The sequence below is a fragment of the Tachypleus tridentatus genome, chromosome 7 (genome assembly GCF_004210375.1).
Source record: "Tachypleus tridentatus isolate NWPU-2018 chromosome 7, ASM421037v1, whole genome shotgun sequence".
Lineage (NCBI taxonomy): Eukaryota > Metazoa > Arthropoda > Merostomata > Xiphosura > Limulidae > Tachypleus > Tachypleus tridentatus.
In genome coordinates, this window is record NC_134831.1 from 131,836,798 (window position 1) to 131,854,444 (window position 17,647).

Genomic DNA, 17,647 nt, shown 5'->3' on the forward strand with positions numbered 1-17,647 from the left:
GTTTTTCAGTACCATAAAGTCCAAGAGATTTCCATTTCTTTGAAATTGCAACTCCGAGATCTGTATATGTCTTTACGATCTGAGTTCGCTAATATTTTGTCAGAAAGGCTGTTACGTAACATTGCCCAAAACGATCGTATTTTATATGGCATCACTCTATCTAGGAAAAACAAATAACGTCAAAATATAGTTCTTATACATACTGTTCCTTCCCGACTTTATATTTGTATATGCAAAATCCTTTTAGCCATGTACTCAATTGCTATGCTTATTAGTGTTTTAGAAATAAAATAATGACTTTCATCGAGTTAGAAATATATACTTTACTAATAGAAAATCACTTATAACTTGCCTCTATAGTTAAAAGTGAAAACTACATCCTTCATTTTACAACTTGCCATAGGAATATTTCATCATTTTGTGATCGATGTGTCGTTTCTTCTCTCCAACAGCAAATAGAAAGGCTTTTAGATTCGTTTGTCTTTAGCTATATTGCTTAGCCCTTTAGCTATCTCTAATGAACCTAGTTACTTGTAATTCATAACACTCGTTAGCTGTGTGTATAAAGGAGATTATTAGAAGTTAGCTGCTTTGATTACCTTGTTAACTTGATAAATATAGAGGGCGTGGACGTATATCAACACCTGGTTATATAGAACCCGATTGTTTTTGGAGGGTATTGAGATGCATGTGTTAGTGCTTTGTCTGATTAGCCTTTAAGTAACAGACTTTTTATAAAGTTCATTACCAGTAGGATACACTTATTACAATACTGTAAGAAAGGAAGGTCTTGGGGTGAAATGCCTCATCTTTATGTGTGTATTACATACATAAAGGGCCTTAGCAGTTAGTGGAATTAACTGAATTATTGGTGTAATTTGTATGCTTACGTATGCTATTAGGAGCAGTGCACCAACAAAACCATTAACTCCCAAACAGTTTGGGGCCATAAACAATTTAGTAAGAGCGGATAAAAAATGGATATTAACGCCATCGTAAATTCTATGGTTAATGCTCGCACAAACCAGGAGTTGTTAGAGTTGTTCAGAACAATATTCTGTATAGCTCAGAGAATATTCTAAGCTTCCATGTTATCACCTTAGAACGGTTGAAAATCTGTATGAAAACGAATTTCCTAATAAATAACAATTTATATCTTAAATAGAAAACCGTAAAATATCATAGATTATTGTCCTTCGGTAAGTCTGAAGGCTAATAACATTAAGTTCTGATTTCGATATCCACGGGTGGCTAATTGTGAGGCTTTGTGTTTAACAATAAACATGTTCACTTATGTTATTCATTAGTAAAAAATGAACTTAATTCAAATCCTTTGAAAGTCTTAAAAGGCTTAAAACATTGATTATAATATCAAAACCGTCATTTACATGGATTTGTCGTTTTTAACAGATAATAAGTCATGTCGTTTGTTTATATTATGTCAGTAACAGCAACAACACGCTTATGCACAGAAGCCTTAAAATTTCTTATTAATCCAGATCGTACTTACGTATATATAAATAAAGTCTACAGTTTTTCTACTTATACTTATTTCTAACGTATTTTCCTTTTATATCTCTTTTAATTATAGGAATTGTTTTTTTTTATTTCAAAGCTGTATTATACATGTATATATGTTTCTATATATTCTCACAGGATTTCTACCGTCACTAACTGGAGCATCCCGTGGAAATTATGGACTCATGGATCAAGTAGCAGCTCTGCACTGGATTAGAGAAAATATCGCAGAATTTGGTGGCACCACTGACAATATAACTCTTCTAGGTCACGGTCATGGAGCAGCCCTGGTGAATTTACTGATGTTGTCTCCTATGGCTAAAGGTTATATCTGTTAAACTTGCGATAAGTGTCGTTTAGTGAGTGACAAAGTGATGTAATTTATAGACACATTTGTTTGTTTATTTCTTGAAGTTATGCAAAGGACAATCTGTGCACAGTCGTCACTAACTTTGAGCTGCTAACCTAGAGGGAAAACAATTAATTATGAGAATCCACCATCAACTCTTCCATGAAAAAATTCTCCCCAGTGGCACAGCGGTAAGTCCACGGACTTAAAGCGCTAGAAACTGGGTTTTTATACACGTGGTGGGCATAGAACAGATAGCCTTTATGTAACTTTGTGCAAATATCATTATTTTTCCGTCTCTCTTAAAAGCACGCTACCTCTTAGTTCACGCCCGACCCATAAACATATCAAAACCAGAATACTCACATAATGAATCTGTCTTAAGTTTCTTTTTTAATCTTCGCTTAACAAATAACACTTATGTACGTGTAATAATAAAAAAACACATTGAGCAAAAAGCTGCGTTATAATTTTATTCTTTAATTGAAAAAATATATCTCAAACGTAGAGATACAAAAATCGTAACTTTCAGATATCAGAGTTGGCTCTCAGTTGAGTAATAACTAAATAAAGCTAAGCATAGTTTCAATGATTGAAAGGTTTGCTTTTAGTGTAATGAGTCGTAATCAATACTAATGTTTAGCTATGTATGTGTATTTAACATTTAGCACAAAGCTGGACATTTATTATCTGTGCTCTGTCCACCACGGGTATCGAAACCCGGCTTCTTGCGGTATGAATTCGCAGACATATTGCTGTGCTACTGGGGAGGATGGACAGCTATGTATGTTTTCCAGCTTTATGAACTAATTCTAATATTAGGTTGTCCAAAAATAATTGTAGGAATTCTCACGATAACATTTAGATGATGAATATTGAGTAACTTATCGTTGGTTGGTTGGTTGGTTTAATCCAACGTTTGTCGCTTAAAAGGTGTCTTAATTGTATGCTGTTTTAACTGTACTCACAGTGAGTTTCGCAACCTCCAAGGCAGCATGGACAAGGACTTTCGTCTGATTTTCCTTTACGATTTCAAACTTGGACGAAAAGCTACACCGAACATCAACCAGGCATTCGGCCACGGATCTGTTACTTAATGTACAGTTCATCATTGATTTCAAAGGTTTCGACATGGAGATGAAAGTCTTGAACACCACGAAGGTCGTGGAAGGAAGCCATCCTTAGATGAAAGCACATTAAGGGAAGCAGACCCTCGCACAATAGTATGTGAGTTTGCAGAAAAGCTAAACACAAGCAAATCAAGCATTGCCAACCACCTGAGTGCGATTGGAAAGAAGAAAAAGTTAGATAACTGGGCTCCGCATGAGCTGACTGAAGATCAACAAAAATCGGAGTTATGAGACCTGTCAAGAACGACGCTCCAAAAATTGAACGAATTGGGAATCGAACTTCTGCCTCATCCACATTGTTCCCCAGACCTTTCACCTACAGATTTCAAGCACTTTGAAAACTTTCGAACAATAAACCCATTCAAAACCGGGTAGCTACAGAAAAAACTTTCAAGACGTTCATTGACCATAGAAACTCTGATTTCTTCAGCAGGGACATAAACAGCATCGTTACACGTTGGCAAAAGTGTGTTGAAACAAATGGTGCTTACTTTGATTAAAGCATGTTTTACAACACTGGTTTATGCTTTTCCAAACTTCGCAATTCAATAAAGACATTTATTTCTGGACAACCTAATACATAAGTAATATCCTGAATAATTTTTATAGTTGGGTTTGTTGAATTCGGGATTAACTTGTTTATTAAATTTAGAACAAAACTACTCAGTAGTTGGCTGTGTTAGCCGTTCTTAACTTAGCAGTGATAAACTAGAGAAAAATAAGTAATGAACGTCACCCACTACAAAGTCTTGGGCTGCTGTGTACCAACAGATGGTGAGATTGTCCGTAACATTACAATGTACCTATAGCTGAAAGAGAGAGCATGTTAGATGGTGGTATTCGGACCCGCAATTTACACATTTGCCTTAACCACCAGGTCATGTCAATCCCTAATGTGGTTATAGGATACGCAATTTAACACTCCTACGAAAAGTGGGGCCTAATAGGCCCCAGAGCAACTTGAAAGGTTATTAATATTAGGCTAATAATTTTGTATTTAAATGAAATTACCATTTAAATCCATTAATGAATGGATTAACGAGATTCCCACTGTCCCTATCTACTAGCTAGCGAAACTACAGCCAGGGGAACGGGCTTGGAGAAATCAGGACTAGAAACGTCTTTTCGTAGGAGTGTTAATAATTATTAGTTGAGGTTCTTTAACATAATGATTAATAACATTAACCAGTTCAACTCACACTGGATTGCTTTAATTACGGTATGAGATATTTGAAATTGTTTTAGTTGTATTTTTTGTAGTTACCTTGTTTTTTATCAATAGTACTTAATAATAGGTCTTTTCTCACGAGTAATTCTGCAGAGTGGATCGGCTCTCAGTCCGTGGGCTATGGCTTCAGAATCCCCGAAATACACGAGACACCTGGCACTAATTCTTGGATGTCCAGTGGACAATCACGTGTTAATGGTGGCCTGTATGAGACAGCAACCTCTATCCGACATAATGAAGGTCCAAATGCTTGTTCCGAAACATCTAACAGGTTTCGGCCCTACTGTAGATGGAATTGTAATTCCAAACGAACCAGAAATATTATTAAGAAACTACAGCTATCTTCATAGCCAATATGAACTTTTAATTGGAGTCACCAGAAATGAATTGTACCACCATTTTTCTACCATAGATGAAAAATATGGTGTAGAGCCAGATCGAAGAGATAAGCTATTGCGCACTCTAGTGAGGAATGTTTACACTCATCACCTCCAGGGGATCTTTCTAACAATTGTTAACGAATACACAGACTGGACTAAAACTGTGCAGCATCCAGTGAACATACTCCGCAATACAGCCAACGCCTTAGGTGATGCGTTAATTGTAGCTCCTGCCATACGCGTGGCGAACTACCACTCCAAAGTCAACGACAAGACATTTTTGTATGTTTTTGGACACCAGACTGAACATGGTGATTATCCAGGAAAGTTTGGATGTGTACATGGTGAAGAGTTGCCATATGTATTTGGCGCTCCTCTCGTTGATGGAAAATTGTCGTATTTCCAGTACAACTTCAGTCACGCCGAGCAGGCATTGTCAATAGCTGTTATGACGTATTGGACGAATTTCGCAAAATATGGGTAAGGAAAAAACAATATAAAAATACTAAATCCAAAAATAATCCATGTCGGGCTAATAATGTAGGAATTAATTAATAATCAATGATGTCGAGAAAGGATTAATTAACGTTATCTTAAAGCGTGCTCGTAATGATAACTGCAGTATTACGAATTCTCACGAATGGGGTAAAATATTACGTATTATTGTAAAAATTAAGTATGAGGATGCATAGATCCTAAAACATGTCTCTGTTTGATACGTATCTATTGAAATAGTTACTTTAATTTTATTTTCTCTATTGAAATACGTTTTTTAACCTCACTCTTCAAATTTCAAAATACATTCTAAGGCACATAATGATTAAAGAAATTGCCTCTCACAAGGAGTGTTTCTTGAAAGTAATTTTGTTTTTGAATTTCGCGCAAAACTACTCAAGGACTATCTGCACTAGCCGTCACTAATTTAACAGTGTAAGACTAGAGGGAGGGAAGCTAGTCATCACCACCCACCGCCAACTCTTGGGCTACTCTTTTACCAACGAATAATGAGATTTACCGTCACATTATAACGTCCCCACGGCTGAAATGGCGAGCATGTTTGGTGCCAGTGGGATTCGAACCCGCTTAAATGTAATAACAAATAACGGAACCTAAAAGTCATTCAGTTTAGAGTACAGTCGTTCATGTATAATTTAGTTATTTAAATAAATATGTATAAATTATGACGAAAGTGGCTATTTAATATGATAATCTCTATCAGGAATATCCGAAGTTATACTGCATGAAACCAGTCTGGATTTCTTTGACAGACATATAAAATGAATCGATAAACTTTGCTTGTAAAATGTTGATGATATTTTAACGTTTGATGATACCTCTTACTTCGAAGAAGTAACATTTTATTTTCTGTTATTGCTTTTATTTTTTTTTATCAAAACACGTTTTACTTTGGCATATGTATAAAAATATATCAATTATAATGGCTTATTCATGAACTGGTTCTGACGATGTATATATGTACATTCAATTTGGTTTAATGACTGACTTATGAACTGGATCTGATTACATATGTGTGTGTGCACATTCAATTTGGTTTAATGACTGACTTATGAACTGGTTCTGATTATATATGTGTGTGTGCACATTCAATTTGCTTTAATGACTGACTTATGAACTGGTTCTGATTATATATGTGTGTGTGCACATTCAATTTGCTTTAATGGCTGATTTATGAACTGGCTCTGACTATCTATGTGCACATTAAATTTGTTTTAATGGATAATTTATGAACTGGCTCTGACAACTCTTAAGAACCATTTTATAGGTATTTTTAAATACCTTTCGTTTTTTAGAAATCCAAATTTTCCTTTCCATCGCCGTGATCTAGCTGAAGGAAAACTGATTAATCGCTTTGAACGCATCGAATGGCCACTATATGACGCTCTCCAACAAAAGTACCTTATCATTGGTAAGTTCTTGGAAAGTTTTTCTTTTTGTTCTGTACAATCATTTGATACCTGAGTGAGACCAGTTCCCTGATGTCGTTTTTGTTTGAATATTGACGAACTTTATATTTCCGATAAATGCTTGATAGAACCTCATCCGTTTCCACATCGCTGTAAACATTTTATGCTGTTGATTATTCCATAATTAAAAACAATGGGTTATCATCCATAGTTTTTCATATGAAAGATCAATATATTTTATATTTAGGTGATAAACTCTACCGCTCCTTAACCCTCGACGAATAAGGTAAAATAAGGGAGAAAAAAAACAACAGATTTCCAATTCAAATACTGTCATGTGAATTGTCATATTGTGACAAATGAGTAACCAAAGATTTACATACCTAAGATTAGTTTTTCATTCTTATGACATAATAATAACCAACATCCAGATGGTTACGGTACTCGACTCGTGACCTGAGGGTCGCGGGTTCGAATCCCGTCACATCAAACATGCTTGCCCTTTCAGCCGTGGGGGCGTTATAACGTGACGATCAATCCCACTATTCGTTCGTAAAAGAGTAGCCCAAGAGTTGGCGGTAAGTGGTGATGACTAGCTGCCAATCCCTCTAGTCTTACACTGCTAAATTAGGGACGGCTAGCGCAGATAGCCCTGGTCTAGGTTTGCGCGAAATTCAAAAACCAAAAAACGATAACCGACATCCCAGACGCTCATTAAATTACGGGGTATACGTGGGTTGTAATTATTTTGGCGGCTCATTTTTTTTGTACTGTTCTCTTGTAACTAGGGTTTTGAATAATTCTTATGGATTTCACAACATCATACATAGTTTTTACTATTACATACTGTGTTTTCCTACGAAAACGGGAGGTTTCTTGAAACTTCTTGAAAGGTTGTAAGAAACGTTATATAATGTCTTTTTAAATCAATAAAATTGTCTAAACTTTCATACTGACGAAGAACAATTTATAAATAAGATAGGAACAGTAGTGTTAAGAAAAATAAAAGCTTTGTTTGTTTTTGAATTTCGCGCAAAGCTACACGAGGACTATCTGCGCTAACCGTCCCTCTAGTCTTACACCACCCACCGCCAACTCTTGGGCTACTTTTTACCAACGAATAGTGGGATTAATCATCACATAACGCCTCACGGCTAAAACGGCGAGCATATTTGAAGTGACGGTAATTCAAACCCGCGACCCTTGGCTTACGAGTCGAGTGCCTTAACCACCTGGTCATGCCAGGCAAAAGTAAAAGAAGAGGCTTGGCACTTATCTACAAAACTGTATGACATAACTTTCTATTACAGAAAAAAAACAACCTTATATATTATCACGTGTGTATAAGGCTATTGCAGTTCAAGATTTAGTGTTAAAACTGACAAGGGATATTTTAAGGATTTTTAGAGCTATCGAAGACTATCACTCTATTTTGATCGCAGTAAGATAGCTATTGAAGTTTCATAAAATTTCTTATTGAATCAGTTGCTGAGAAGAATCCGGGGGCGTTATCATGAAATGTTATTAATTTCCTTAATTTGTATTCCTGGAACGTTTGCTTGACAGGCTGTTTAGATCTTTTTGTGTGGGGTGTTCTGTGAAGCTTTTAGATATTGCAAAACACATAGATTACAGCGTATATACGAATGGATACGAGCATTAACTAAATATTGATGGTTATATTAGGAGATTGGTTGTTAAAAGACCTATTTGGTCATGCATGCTATCTAACACTGAGCAAGATGTCTCAGAAACTATTATCTTCCTGTGGGTTATTACCCCAAATATTTAGAAAATATCTGCCATCTACCACAAGTACAAGTTTGTTTGTAGCTTAAATCAAAATATAACAGTTGCATAAGTGTATGTGCTTTGTGTTCCTTAGATATACTTCAATTAGATCATGTATAGTATTGTATGTTTCACTTAATCCAGACCACACTATTTTCATCAATGTTTGCACTACCACTACTGACCTCCTGTAATGCTTGTAGAAAATAATCTTTTGCATCCTGAAGAGGATGCTACGTCAGAACAGAGTACTGGAGTTTTGTACAGATTTACCTTCAACTACAATCATTACATCAGGATACAAATATCTACCCTAAAAATATACAAAACGACGACAGACGCCTCGAGAGCAGAATAAGAGTTATTCAAAATTAAAACATACATTCTAGCATGTGTCTTTAACACCTTCAAACCATCTGACCTATAAAGGTCAAATGTCAAACACCATATGACCACCTACATCTCTGTTATTCTTCCTTGTCGTTTTTCATCCTCAGAATAAACATTATCTACGATGAGTCTCCTCATAGGAACTATTGTGTTTATTCCAAATGAAGAATTTTCCATTTAGTATTATGAGATCTCGGAAGTCTTGTTTGTTTGTTTTTTTTATTAGCGCAAAACTACACGAGGTCTCTATCCACTAGCCCTGCTCTAATTTAGCAGTGAGAGAGGGAAGAAGGCATCTAGTCATACCCCCGCCGCTAACTCTTGGGCTACTTTTTTATCAAACGAATATTCACATTATAACGTCCCTCATGGCTGAAAGGGCGAGCATTTTTGGTGTGACAAGTATTCCAACCTGCGATCCTCAGATTGCTAGTAAAACGCCCTATTACTTATCTATACCGGGCTCCTGGGAAGCCACTTCTTAACACGGTAGATTCACCATTCACAGTAATACCTATTAGTACCAAACCATTTATAGGGAATTGGGACAATGAAATTTACAGAACAATACTTGTAGAATGAAAATGGCAAGTCAACATAGTCCAGCGTAGCTCTATAATAATATATTCTGGTGGAAATACAACTGCTGGGATCAGTATTGCACATAAATATGAGATTTTCCAGAATGCACTAGTCATGCTGTACCTGATTGTAAAGCTGTTATGAAACTGGGCTTAATAATAAATTCCGATTGAAACTTGTTCTGATGGCAGTGATTTTACTGTCAGTGAATGTGTCAGTGGATGCAATTACTATTCATATCACTAAAAGACTTTAGAGATAAGGGCATGACAAGGTCATTCTGACATATCAGCACAGCCACCAATGACATTCCGCCATCTGTAAAAAAACAAAAGGTAATATTCGTAGTACGCTTATGTCATTAATATAGCTATAGCAACTCTATAACTTTTTTTTCTCATTTCGACTTTGAACCTTGAACTACAATGGGTCAGGACAACATACTGTAGTGTGGATAAGAAGCGACAAAACTAAGCTATCTTCAAAAAGTTCTTCAAAATGCAGCACTGTTTCAGGGTCATTTTTGAAAGAAAAATTTGATACGGAAAAACGTCACGTGACAGGACGCTTCTAATCGTCGTCAAGAATATATAATTTTGAAACTTAAGTCACCATGCTACACAATTCATGAATTATATTAGGTTCTAGCTCAAGACCACTGGTGTCAAAAGTGATCTATCACAGAAACTACAGCCCTTGGGTACCCTTGATTTAAAGGGCTTCTGGGATATCTACATTTATTATATTTTAATATAAAATGGTTTGAATTTAAGCACAAAGCTATATAATGGGCTATCTGTGCTGTACCCACCACGGATATCGAAACCCGGATTCTAGCGTTTTAAGTGCGCCGTAGACATACTACTGTGGGAAGCATCAGATCTGTGAGACTTTAAAGTATATTTCATGGTGTGACTGTTTTGTGAAAGTTTTATTGAAAGGATTGTTTGTTTGGAATATCGCGCAAAGTTACACGAGAGCTGTCTGCGCTAGCCGTCCCTAACTTATCAGTGTAAGACTAGAGGGAAGGCAACTAGTCATCACCACCCACCAACAACTCTTGGGATACTTTTCCACCAACAAATAATGGAATTGACCGTAACATTATAACGCCCCCACGGCTGAAAGGGCGAGCATGTTTGTTTGACAGAGATTTGAACCCGACACTAAATCATTTTGTTTTTTATTTTACATTGTCCTTTTTTTACGTGTTTCCGTACCATTCGCTGTCGATGAGGCCGACATACAGAATTCTGTTATGTATTTTGCCCTTTCAACAATTAAAGAAACTGACATAAAACGGGTGTAATCACTAAACTTCTCTGCGAAATATACAACGACAACAAGTTTAATTAGTGGGACTTATAGGAATACTATGGTAGTTTTACTTGATATTTTTACTGGTCACATAGGTTAATAGAGACCCTGTAACAAGTAAAATGATAGACGGCGTGGCATGGCCAGGTGAGTTAAGACGTTCGACTCGTAATCTGAGGGCCGCAGGTTCAAATCCCGGTCGTATCAAACTTACTTACCCTTTCAGCCGTGGGGGTGTTATATGTGACGGTCAATTCCATCCACTATTCGTAGCTCAAGAGTTGGCGTTGGGTGGCAATGACCAGCTGCCTTCCCTCTAGTCTTACACTGCTAAATTAGGGATGGGTAGCGCAGATAGCCCTTCTGTAGCTTTGCGCGAAATTCGTAACAAACCGAAACGATAGACGGAAAAGCAATGTGCTGCATAGATAGTTTTATACGCCAAAAACTCTTAATCATAGATAATCTTCGGAATACCATGGACATAATAGCTACTTATATAAATTATGCTTATCAACAATTAGAAATGAGGTTTTTAAGGTCTTTAAAGCTACCGTAATAGAATAAATGAATTGCCAGTGAAGTAAATTGAAATAGAATAATAATACGTGAATAATCAGTATTAAAAATAAAATTATAATTTTTGTTTTATTAATTGTTTTCCTGAAAATTTAATTTGTAAATGTTACAAATAGATATTATAAGAACAACAACTTAGTTGATTAATCTGGTTCATGATATTCGGTCATGACAAATATTCTCAGCACCAACGCCACTGCTATGCTTGTCGTATTCGCGTCAGTATTTTTCGTTAGCACTCAATATCACTGATATTTGTTTTGAATTTGCGAAAAGCTACACGAAGGCTATCTGCGCTAGCCGTCCCTAATTTACTAGTGTAAGAGTAGAGAAAAGGCAGCTAGTCATCTCCACTCATCGCCAACTCTTATGCTACTATTTTACCAACGAATAGTGACATTGACCGTCACGTTATAATGCCTCCACGACTGAAAGGACGTGCATGTTTGGTGCAATGGAGATTCAAACCCGCGACCCTAAGATTATGAGTCGAGCATCCTAACCACGTGACCATGTGGGTTCTTAGAGTTAGCATGTCGTATATAACGTTGTTTTGTTTTTTTAAATGCTTAATCTCTTATGCAAGTATTAAACACTAAATTGACAACAGATTGATATATTAGAAATTACCAAATAATTTAATATTATATCTTAATTATTAATGAGTGAATAAACCGCCAATATTCAATATTGATTTCATTACACAGAAGTTACCAGTTTTACTATACTTTTAGGTCATCAAGGATTCGGTTAAATATTGGTCGCAATCCAAAAACCAATTGTGCATTTTTTTTCTAGGAATGAAACCGAAAGTTCGTGACCACTACCATGCCCACCGCATGTCACTATGGCTTCACCTTATTCCAAAGCTTGACAGAAATGACATTGGTGTCCCAGCCCATCATCATCTTCTAGACGACCATAATAACGCAGATTTGTACGACGGCATAGTTCGACATGTGGTGATTCCTGCCAGTTTTTCATTAACCACAACAAATGTCCCCATACATCCAAGATTCCCCATTCCAACTTTAGCTGAGGTGTGGAATATCAGCGAAAGCTCTGAGCCGACTGCAAATGATGTCTCTACGACAATGATCCCTGATGAGATCTTGAAATACGCCTATTCCACAAGCGTCTCTGACACAACGGCCGCCGTCTTGCAGAATACAAATTATTCAACAGCCCTAAGTGTAACCATCGCTGTAGGATGTTCACTTCTTGTTCTAAATGTCCTCGTATTTGCTGGTGTATTTTATCAGAGAGATAGGTATAAAATTGAGGGTAAACTCCAGAGAAGGAATTACAAGGTCTGTGTAAAATGCTGCAGTTTATAAACAAAAAAATGATATATATTAGAATTTAAGCTTCTATTATTGTCCTGATGTCGTATTTTAACAGGATCATTCGGCAAGATGAGCGCACAACAAAATTTCAACACAAACAAAAAATCCAAAATTACATACAACTAAAGAACTAGTTCCTATTTTATTCACTAGGGTTGTTTTATTACTGAATTGGTTTGTTTAGAATTTCGCGCAAAGCTACTCGAGGGCTATCTGCGCCAGCCGTCCCTAAATTAGCAGTGTAAGACCAGAGAGAAGGCAACTAGTCATTGCCACCAAACGCCAACTCTTGGGCTACTCTTTTACCAACGAATAGTAGGATTGACCGTCACATTATAACGACCCCACGCTGAAAGAACGAACATGTTTGGTGTGACAGGATACGATTCCGCGACCCTTGGATTACGAGTCGAGTGCCTTAATCATCTGGCCATGCCGGGTCTTTATTGCTGGAAGTCAGTACATTACCTTCTGTATTTACTAATTCCACAACAAGCAGAATATAGAAGCAAATCATTTGTAAGTTGTCGAAATGGAAGAAAGCTGTTGAACAGAAACTGCTATTAACGCATTTTCAAACAAATATCTTAAACAAGAGGAAATCCTCAATAGCCGCGGCACTTAAAATTATTTTAGGCAAGGTTAGAGTGCATTAATCTATGAGACGTTTGTGGTTTTGTTTTTTTCCTTTTTATTCACAATATTTTTGTGCGCTAGCAATACCAACGACTATTTGGTTATAATATGAGTAACCATATTAATTTTTTGACTATTAATGGAATCCCTGACACATTTAACACACATGGTTAACATATATCCTGATATGCCCTGATTCGATTTTATTACCCATTTCTATAGGCCTACTCCCAAATCGAAATTATTTCAGGCACGATTAGAGTAACTTAATAAGACTTTGGACATGATCAAATACATCAGTCGATAGGGTTTGACCTCTTAAGTTTAATATTACAATTCGATCTGTACTTGGTTAAGAGATGACGAAGATATGAACTGAAAGTTTGTATTTGAAAAACAAGTAAACTCAGAATCGTTCTATGAGCCGCTATGCCGCGGCTGAAACATAAAAGCACGTCTTTTTATTTATTTTCCAATTAACACTGGAACACTAAACATTAATGATGTCATAATCTTTAAACTGATAGAAAATAATCTTAATTTGGCCCCTTCAGTGGTGTGTCTGCGGTCTTCCCACATTTATGAAATCCACCTATTCTAATTGAGTTATTAAATCTATTTAGAATTTTCTTACTTTAATGCATTTTCCTTGCAACAGTTTCATAAGAGACAAATATTTAGTCCGTTAAAGTGACTGAGCACGGTTTAAAACATATAATGTAATTTTTATAAACAAGGTTAACAACACACATCTATATATGTATACATATACAAAGTAAACAACACACATCTATATATGTATACATATACAAAGTAAACAACACACATCTACATATGTATACATATACAAAGTAAACAACACACATCTACATATGTATACATATACAAAGTAAACAACACATATCTATATATGTATACATATACAAAGTAAACAACACATATCTATGTATACATATACAAAGTTAACAACACACATCTATATATGTATAGATATACAAAGTTAACAACACACATCTATATATATATATATATATACATATATGTTTTTAGTGATCCGAAATATAAAAAGTTATGAATAAAATCACCTTTTTTAACCTCAAGAAGTGTTTTATAATCACATTTTTTTACATATTTAGTTCTCAATAAAAAGCTTCAAATATGTTTGTGTTTCACCAAACTAAAAGTATCCATATAAAAAAACTGCATCGACATCCTAAATAAGACAAATATTCTTCTACAGGTATGCTAAATCTTACATATTTTTAAAAACCTTGAGAAACAGCGTTTATTCTGTAAAAATTATAATGCTCGTATGTCAAATGTGAAGTCCAATTTTTGATTTTTAACATCTCCTTGTCATCCTGTGCAATCCCTGACAAACACATCTTGTAAATGAACATAGTTTAACGCGCCAGCTTATACGATTTTACGTTCTTTCTCATCCATCTTATGAGTAGCCAATAGGAGTAAAGAAAGACACAGAATAAGAGATTGCTGAAACTTTTTGAATAAAATGCAGGTAATGTTTCTTTCTTGCATCATGATTTGCAAGTGTTTCTCCACGGCATGGCCAGGTGGGTTGAGGCGTTCGACTCGTTATCTGAGGATCGCGAATTCGAATATCCGTCGCATCAAACTTGCTCGACCTTTCAGTCGTGGGGGCGTTATAATGTGATGGTCAGTCTCACTATTCGTTGATAAAAGAGTAGCCCGAGAGTTGACGGTGGGTAATCATGACTAGCTGCCTTCCCTCTAGTGTTATGCTGCTAAATTAGGGACGGCTAGCGCAGAGAGCTCTTGAGTAGCTTTGCGCGAAATTCCAAAAACAAACAAGCAAGTTTTTATGAGTCATTGTATCTTTATGACACATTATTAGGAGATATGTTTGAACAAATTAACCCAAAATAATTAGCTTCCCTTCCAACGAATGACTGCTAGTAGACAGCTTATGTTTTACATACTGAACCACTTAGCTTAATCTCCCCCTTTCCTGAGTGACTACTAGTAGACAGGTTATGGTTTGCATACTGAACCATTTAGCTTAATCTCCCCCCTTTTCTGAGTGACTGTTAGACGACAGCTTATGGTTTACATACTGAACTTTGCGTATTAAAATATCTGTTCTAATCTCCCTTCCCCCCTCCAAACACTGTATCACTTAGTAGGCTCCCCAGTGGCACAACAATATGTATGCGAGCTTCCAACGCCAAAAAAACAAATTTCGATACCCGTGCTGGAAGAGCACAGATAGCCCATTGTGTAGTTTTGTGCTTATATACTATATACAGAGACATACTATTAGTAGACAGCTCACAGTTTGCATGTTGATAACATCTACTTTAATTCCCCTCTCCTCCACTAAGTAGACAGCTCACAGTTTGCATGTCGACAACATCTACTTTAATTCCCCTCTCCTCTACTAAGTGACTATTAGAAGACAGTTCACGATTTGCATGTTGGCAACATCTACTTTAATCCCCTCTCCTTTATTAAGTGACTATTAGTAGACAGTTCACGATTTGCATGTTGGCAACATCTACTTTAATCTCCTCTTTTCTACTAAGTGAGTATTAGTAGACAGTTCACGATTTGCATGTTGGCCACATCTACTTTAATTCCCCTCTCCTCCACTAAGTAGACAGCTCACGATTTGCATGTTGACAACATCTACTTTAATTCCCTCTCTCCTCTACTAAGTAGACAGTTCACGATTTGCGTGTTGGCAACATCTACTTTAATTCCCCTCTCCTCCACTAAGTAGACAGCTTACGATTTGCATGTTGACAACATCTACTTTAATTCCCCTCTCCTCTACTAAGTAGACAGCTCTCGATTTGCAAGTTGACAACATCTACTTTAATTCCCCTCTCCTCTACTAAGTGACTATTAGAAGACAGTTCACGATTTGCATGTTGGCAACATCTACTTTAATCCCCTCTTTTCTACTAAGTGAGTATTAGTAGACAGTTCACGATTTGCATGTTTGCCACACCTACTTTAATTCCCTTCTCCTCCACTATGTGACTATTGGTAGACAGTTCATGATTTGTATGTTGACAACATCTACTTTAATTCCCCTCTCCTCCACTGAGTGACTATTGGTAGACAGTTCATGACTACTTATTCATATTTCTGCCTCAGTTTTCTTCCTATGCTTATAGAAAACTAACAAACTCAACATAAAAGCCATCAGACAAAGAGACTGAACAGGGTACGAAGTCAGTGACTATATGCTCTAATTCATTGAAATTCTCACAGTAGAATCATTGTAGTCCATGTAGTTGTATTCAATGGATTCCACATGTTAAAAAGGTATGAATCGCACACGAATAAAATTATCAGAAATTGTATAATTGTAATAAATAAACAAATACTTTTAAATTGTGGAATTGAGAAGAAAGTTTTGGATTAAATAAAGTTAAAGGAAGGAGGATTTGGTTTAGCTCTTAGTTATTTATACATTCTTTTAGAAAATCTCTGTTTATTTCACTTCGCTATACCGAACGTGTATACCCTGGAACCACTCAGGAAGAGGCACAGTTGAAATGTTTAACGTTTCTCTTTTGTTATTTAAAGGTGAAAACTCCAAACCAACACCAGGAAATTTCACAAAGGCAAAAAGAGCCAACACCTGCAACTCCGACTCGTCCTGGCACCCCTAAAAATGTCCACTCCCTATCTAAGTCTTCAATTCAGGTTCATCACAAAGCGAAGACAACTCCAGAGGTTCATTCTTTAACGTATCATGGCGGTCGCATGGTTCCATCTTCTACCAGACCACAGACAAGGCAGGAGAAGATGTAATTTTCTCATGCATTTTAAAGATATTTCCCCCAGAGAAGTAAACTAAAATTATAGATAAACCCTCACAATCAGATAAACTTTAAACAATAAACAGTCGAACGATTTCACATAATCGTGGGGATTTCTTGGAGTACAAGAATCCAGAAAGTAATATTCATCTCAGAGGAACTGCTGATATGAAAATAATATATAAATACATATTTTTTTAATAATAAAAAACTAGAGTACTTGATTCTTGAAATGAGTGATTCTCTTATCTTTTACTTGCTAGTAAATAATAATGTTTACAATATCTCTTCCTTTGATGACAAACAAACGAAGTACGTTATGTTGTTAAGTGTTAACGAAAGAACAAATAACTGTTACCTCTTTTTGTGTAAATTTTTTTCTTTCCTAAATTACTAATATTTTCGCCTCGGCAGTGGCACAGTAGCATGTATAGGGCTTATAACGCTAGATTGTAGGTTTCGATACACGTCGTGGGCTGAGCACAGAGAGCCCATTGTGTAGTTTTGTGCTTAACTTCAAACAAACAAGCAAAAACTATTATTTTCATGGCAAAACCCACGCTGAAATGTTTACTAAGCCTAATATAACTTTTTCATAGCAAAGGATGATTATTTATTCTTCGTTCACTCGGTATTGATTGTATCCACATAAAAGAAAGTGTTT

The 17,647-nt window shown here is 36.1% G+C and overlaps 1 protein-coding gene across 10 annotated transcripts in view; it reads left to right on the forward strand.

Annotated features, from left to right (window-relative positions):
- Positions 1-17,216, forward strand: part of LOC143256620 (neuroligin-4, X-linked-like) — a 44,682-nt gene extending 27,466 nt beyond the window's left edge. For 9 of the 10 annotated variants that reach the window (XM_076514044.1, XM_076514047.1, XM_076514046.1 and 6 more), the window contains 5 exons: positions 1,657-1,842; positions 4,293-5,085; positions 6,417-6,532; positions 11,988-12,499; positions 16,748-17,216. In XM_076514044.1, coding sequence (XP_076370159.1) covers positions 1,657-1,842; positions 4,293-5,085; positions 6,417-6,532; positions 11,988-12,499; positions 16,748-16,975 — 1,835 coding nt within the window. In that variant the 3' untranslated portion in view covers positions 16,976-17,216. The remainder of the gene's footprint in view (positions 1-1,656; positions 1,843-4,292; positions 5,086-6,416; positions 6,533-11,987; positions 12,500-16,747) is intronic. The other variant, XM_076514054.1, reaches the window with a different exon arrangement.
- Positions 17,217-17,647: the final 431 nt, after the last annotated feature.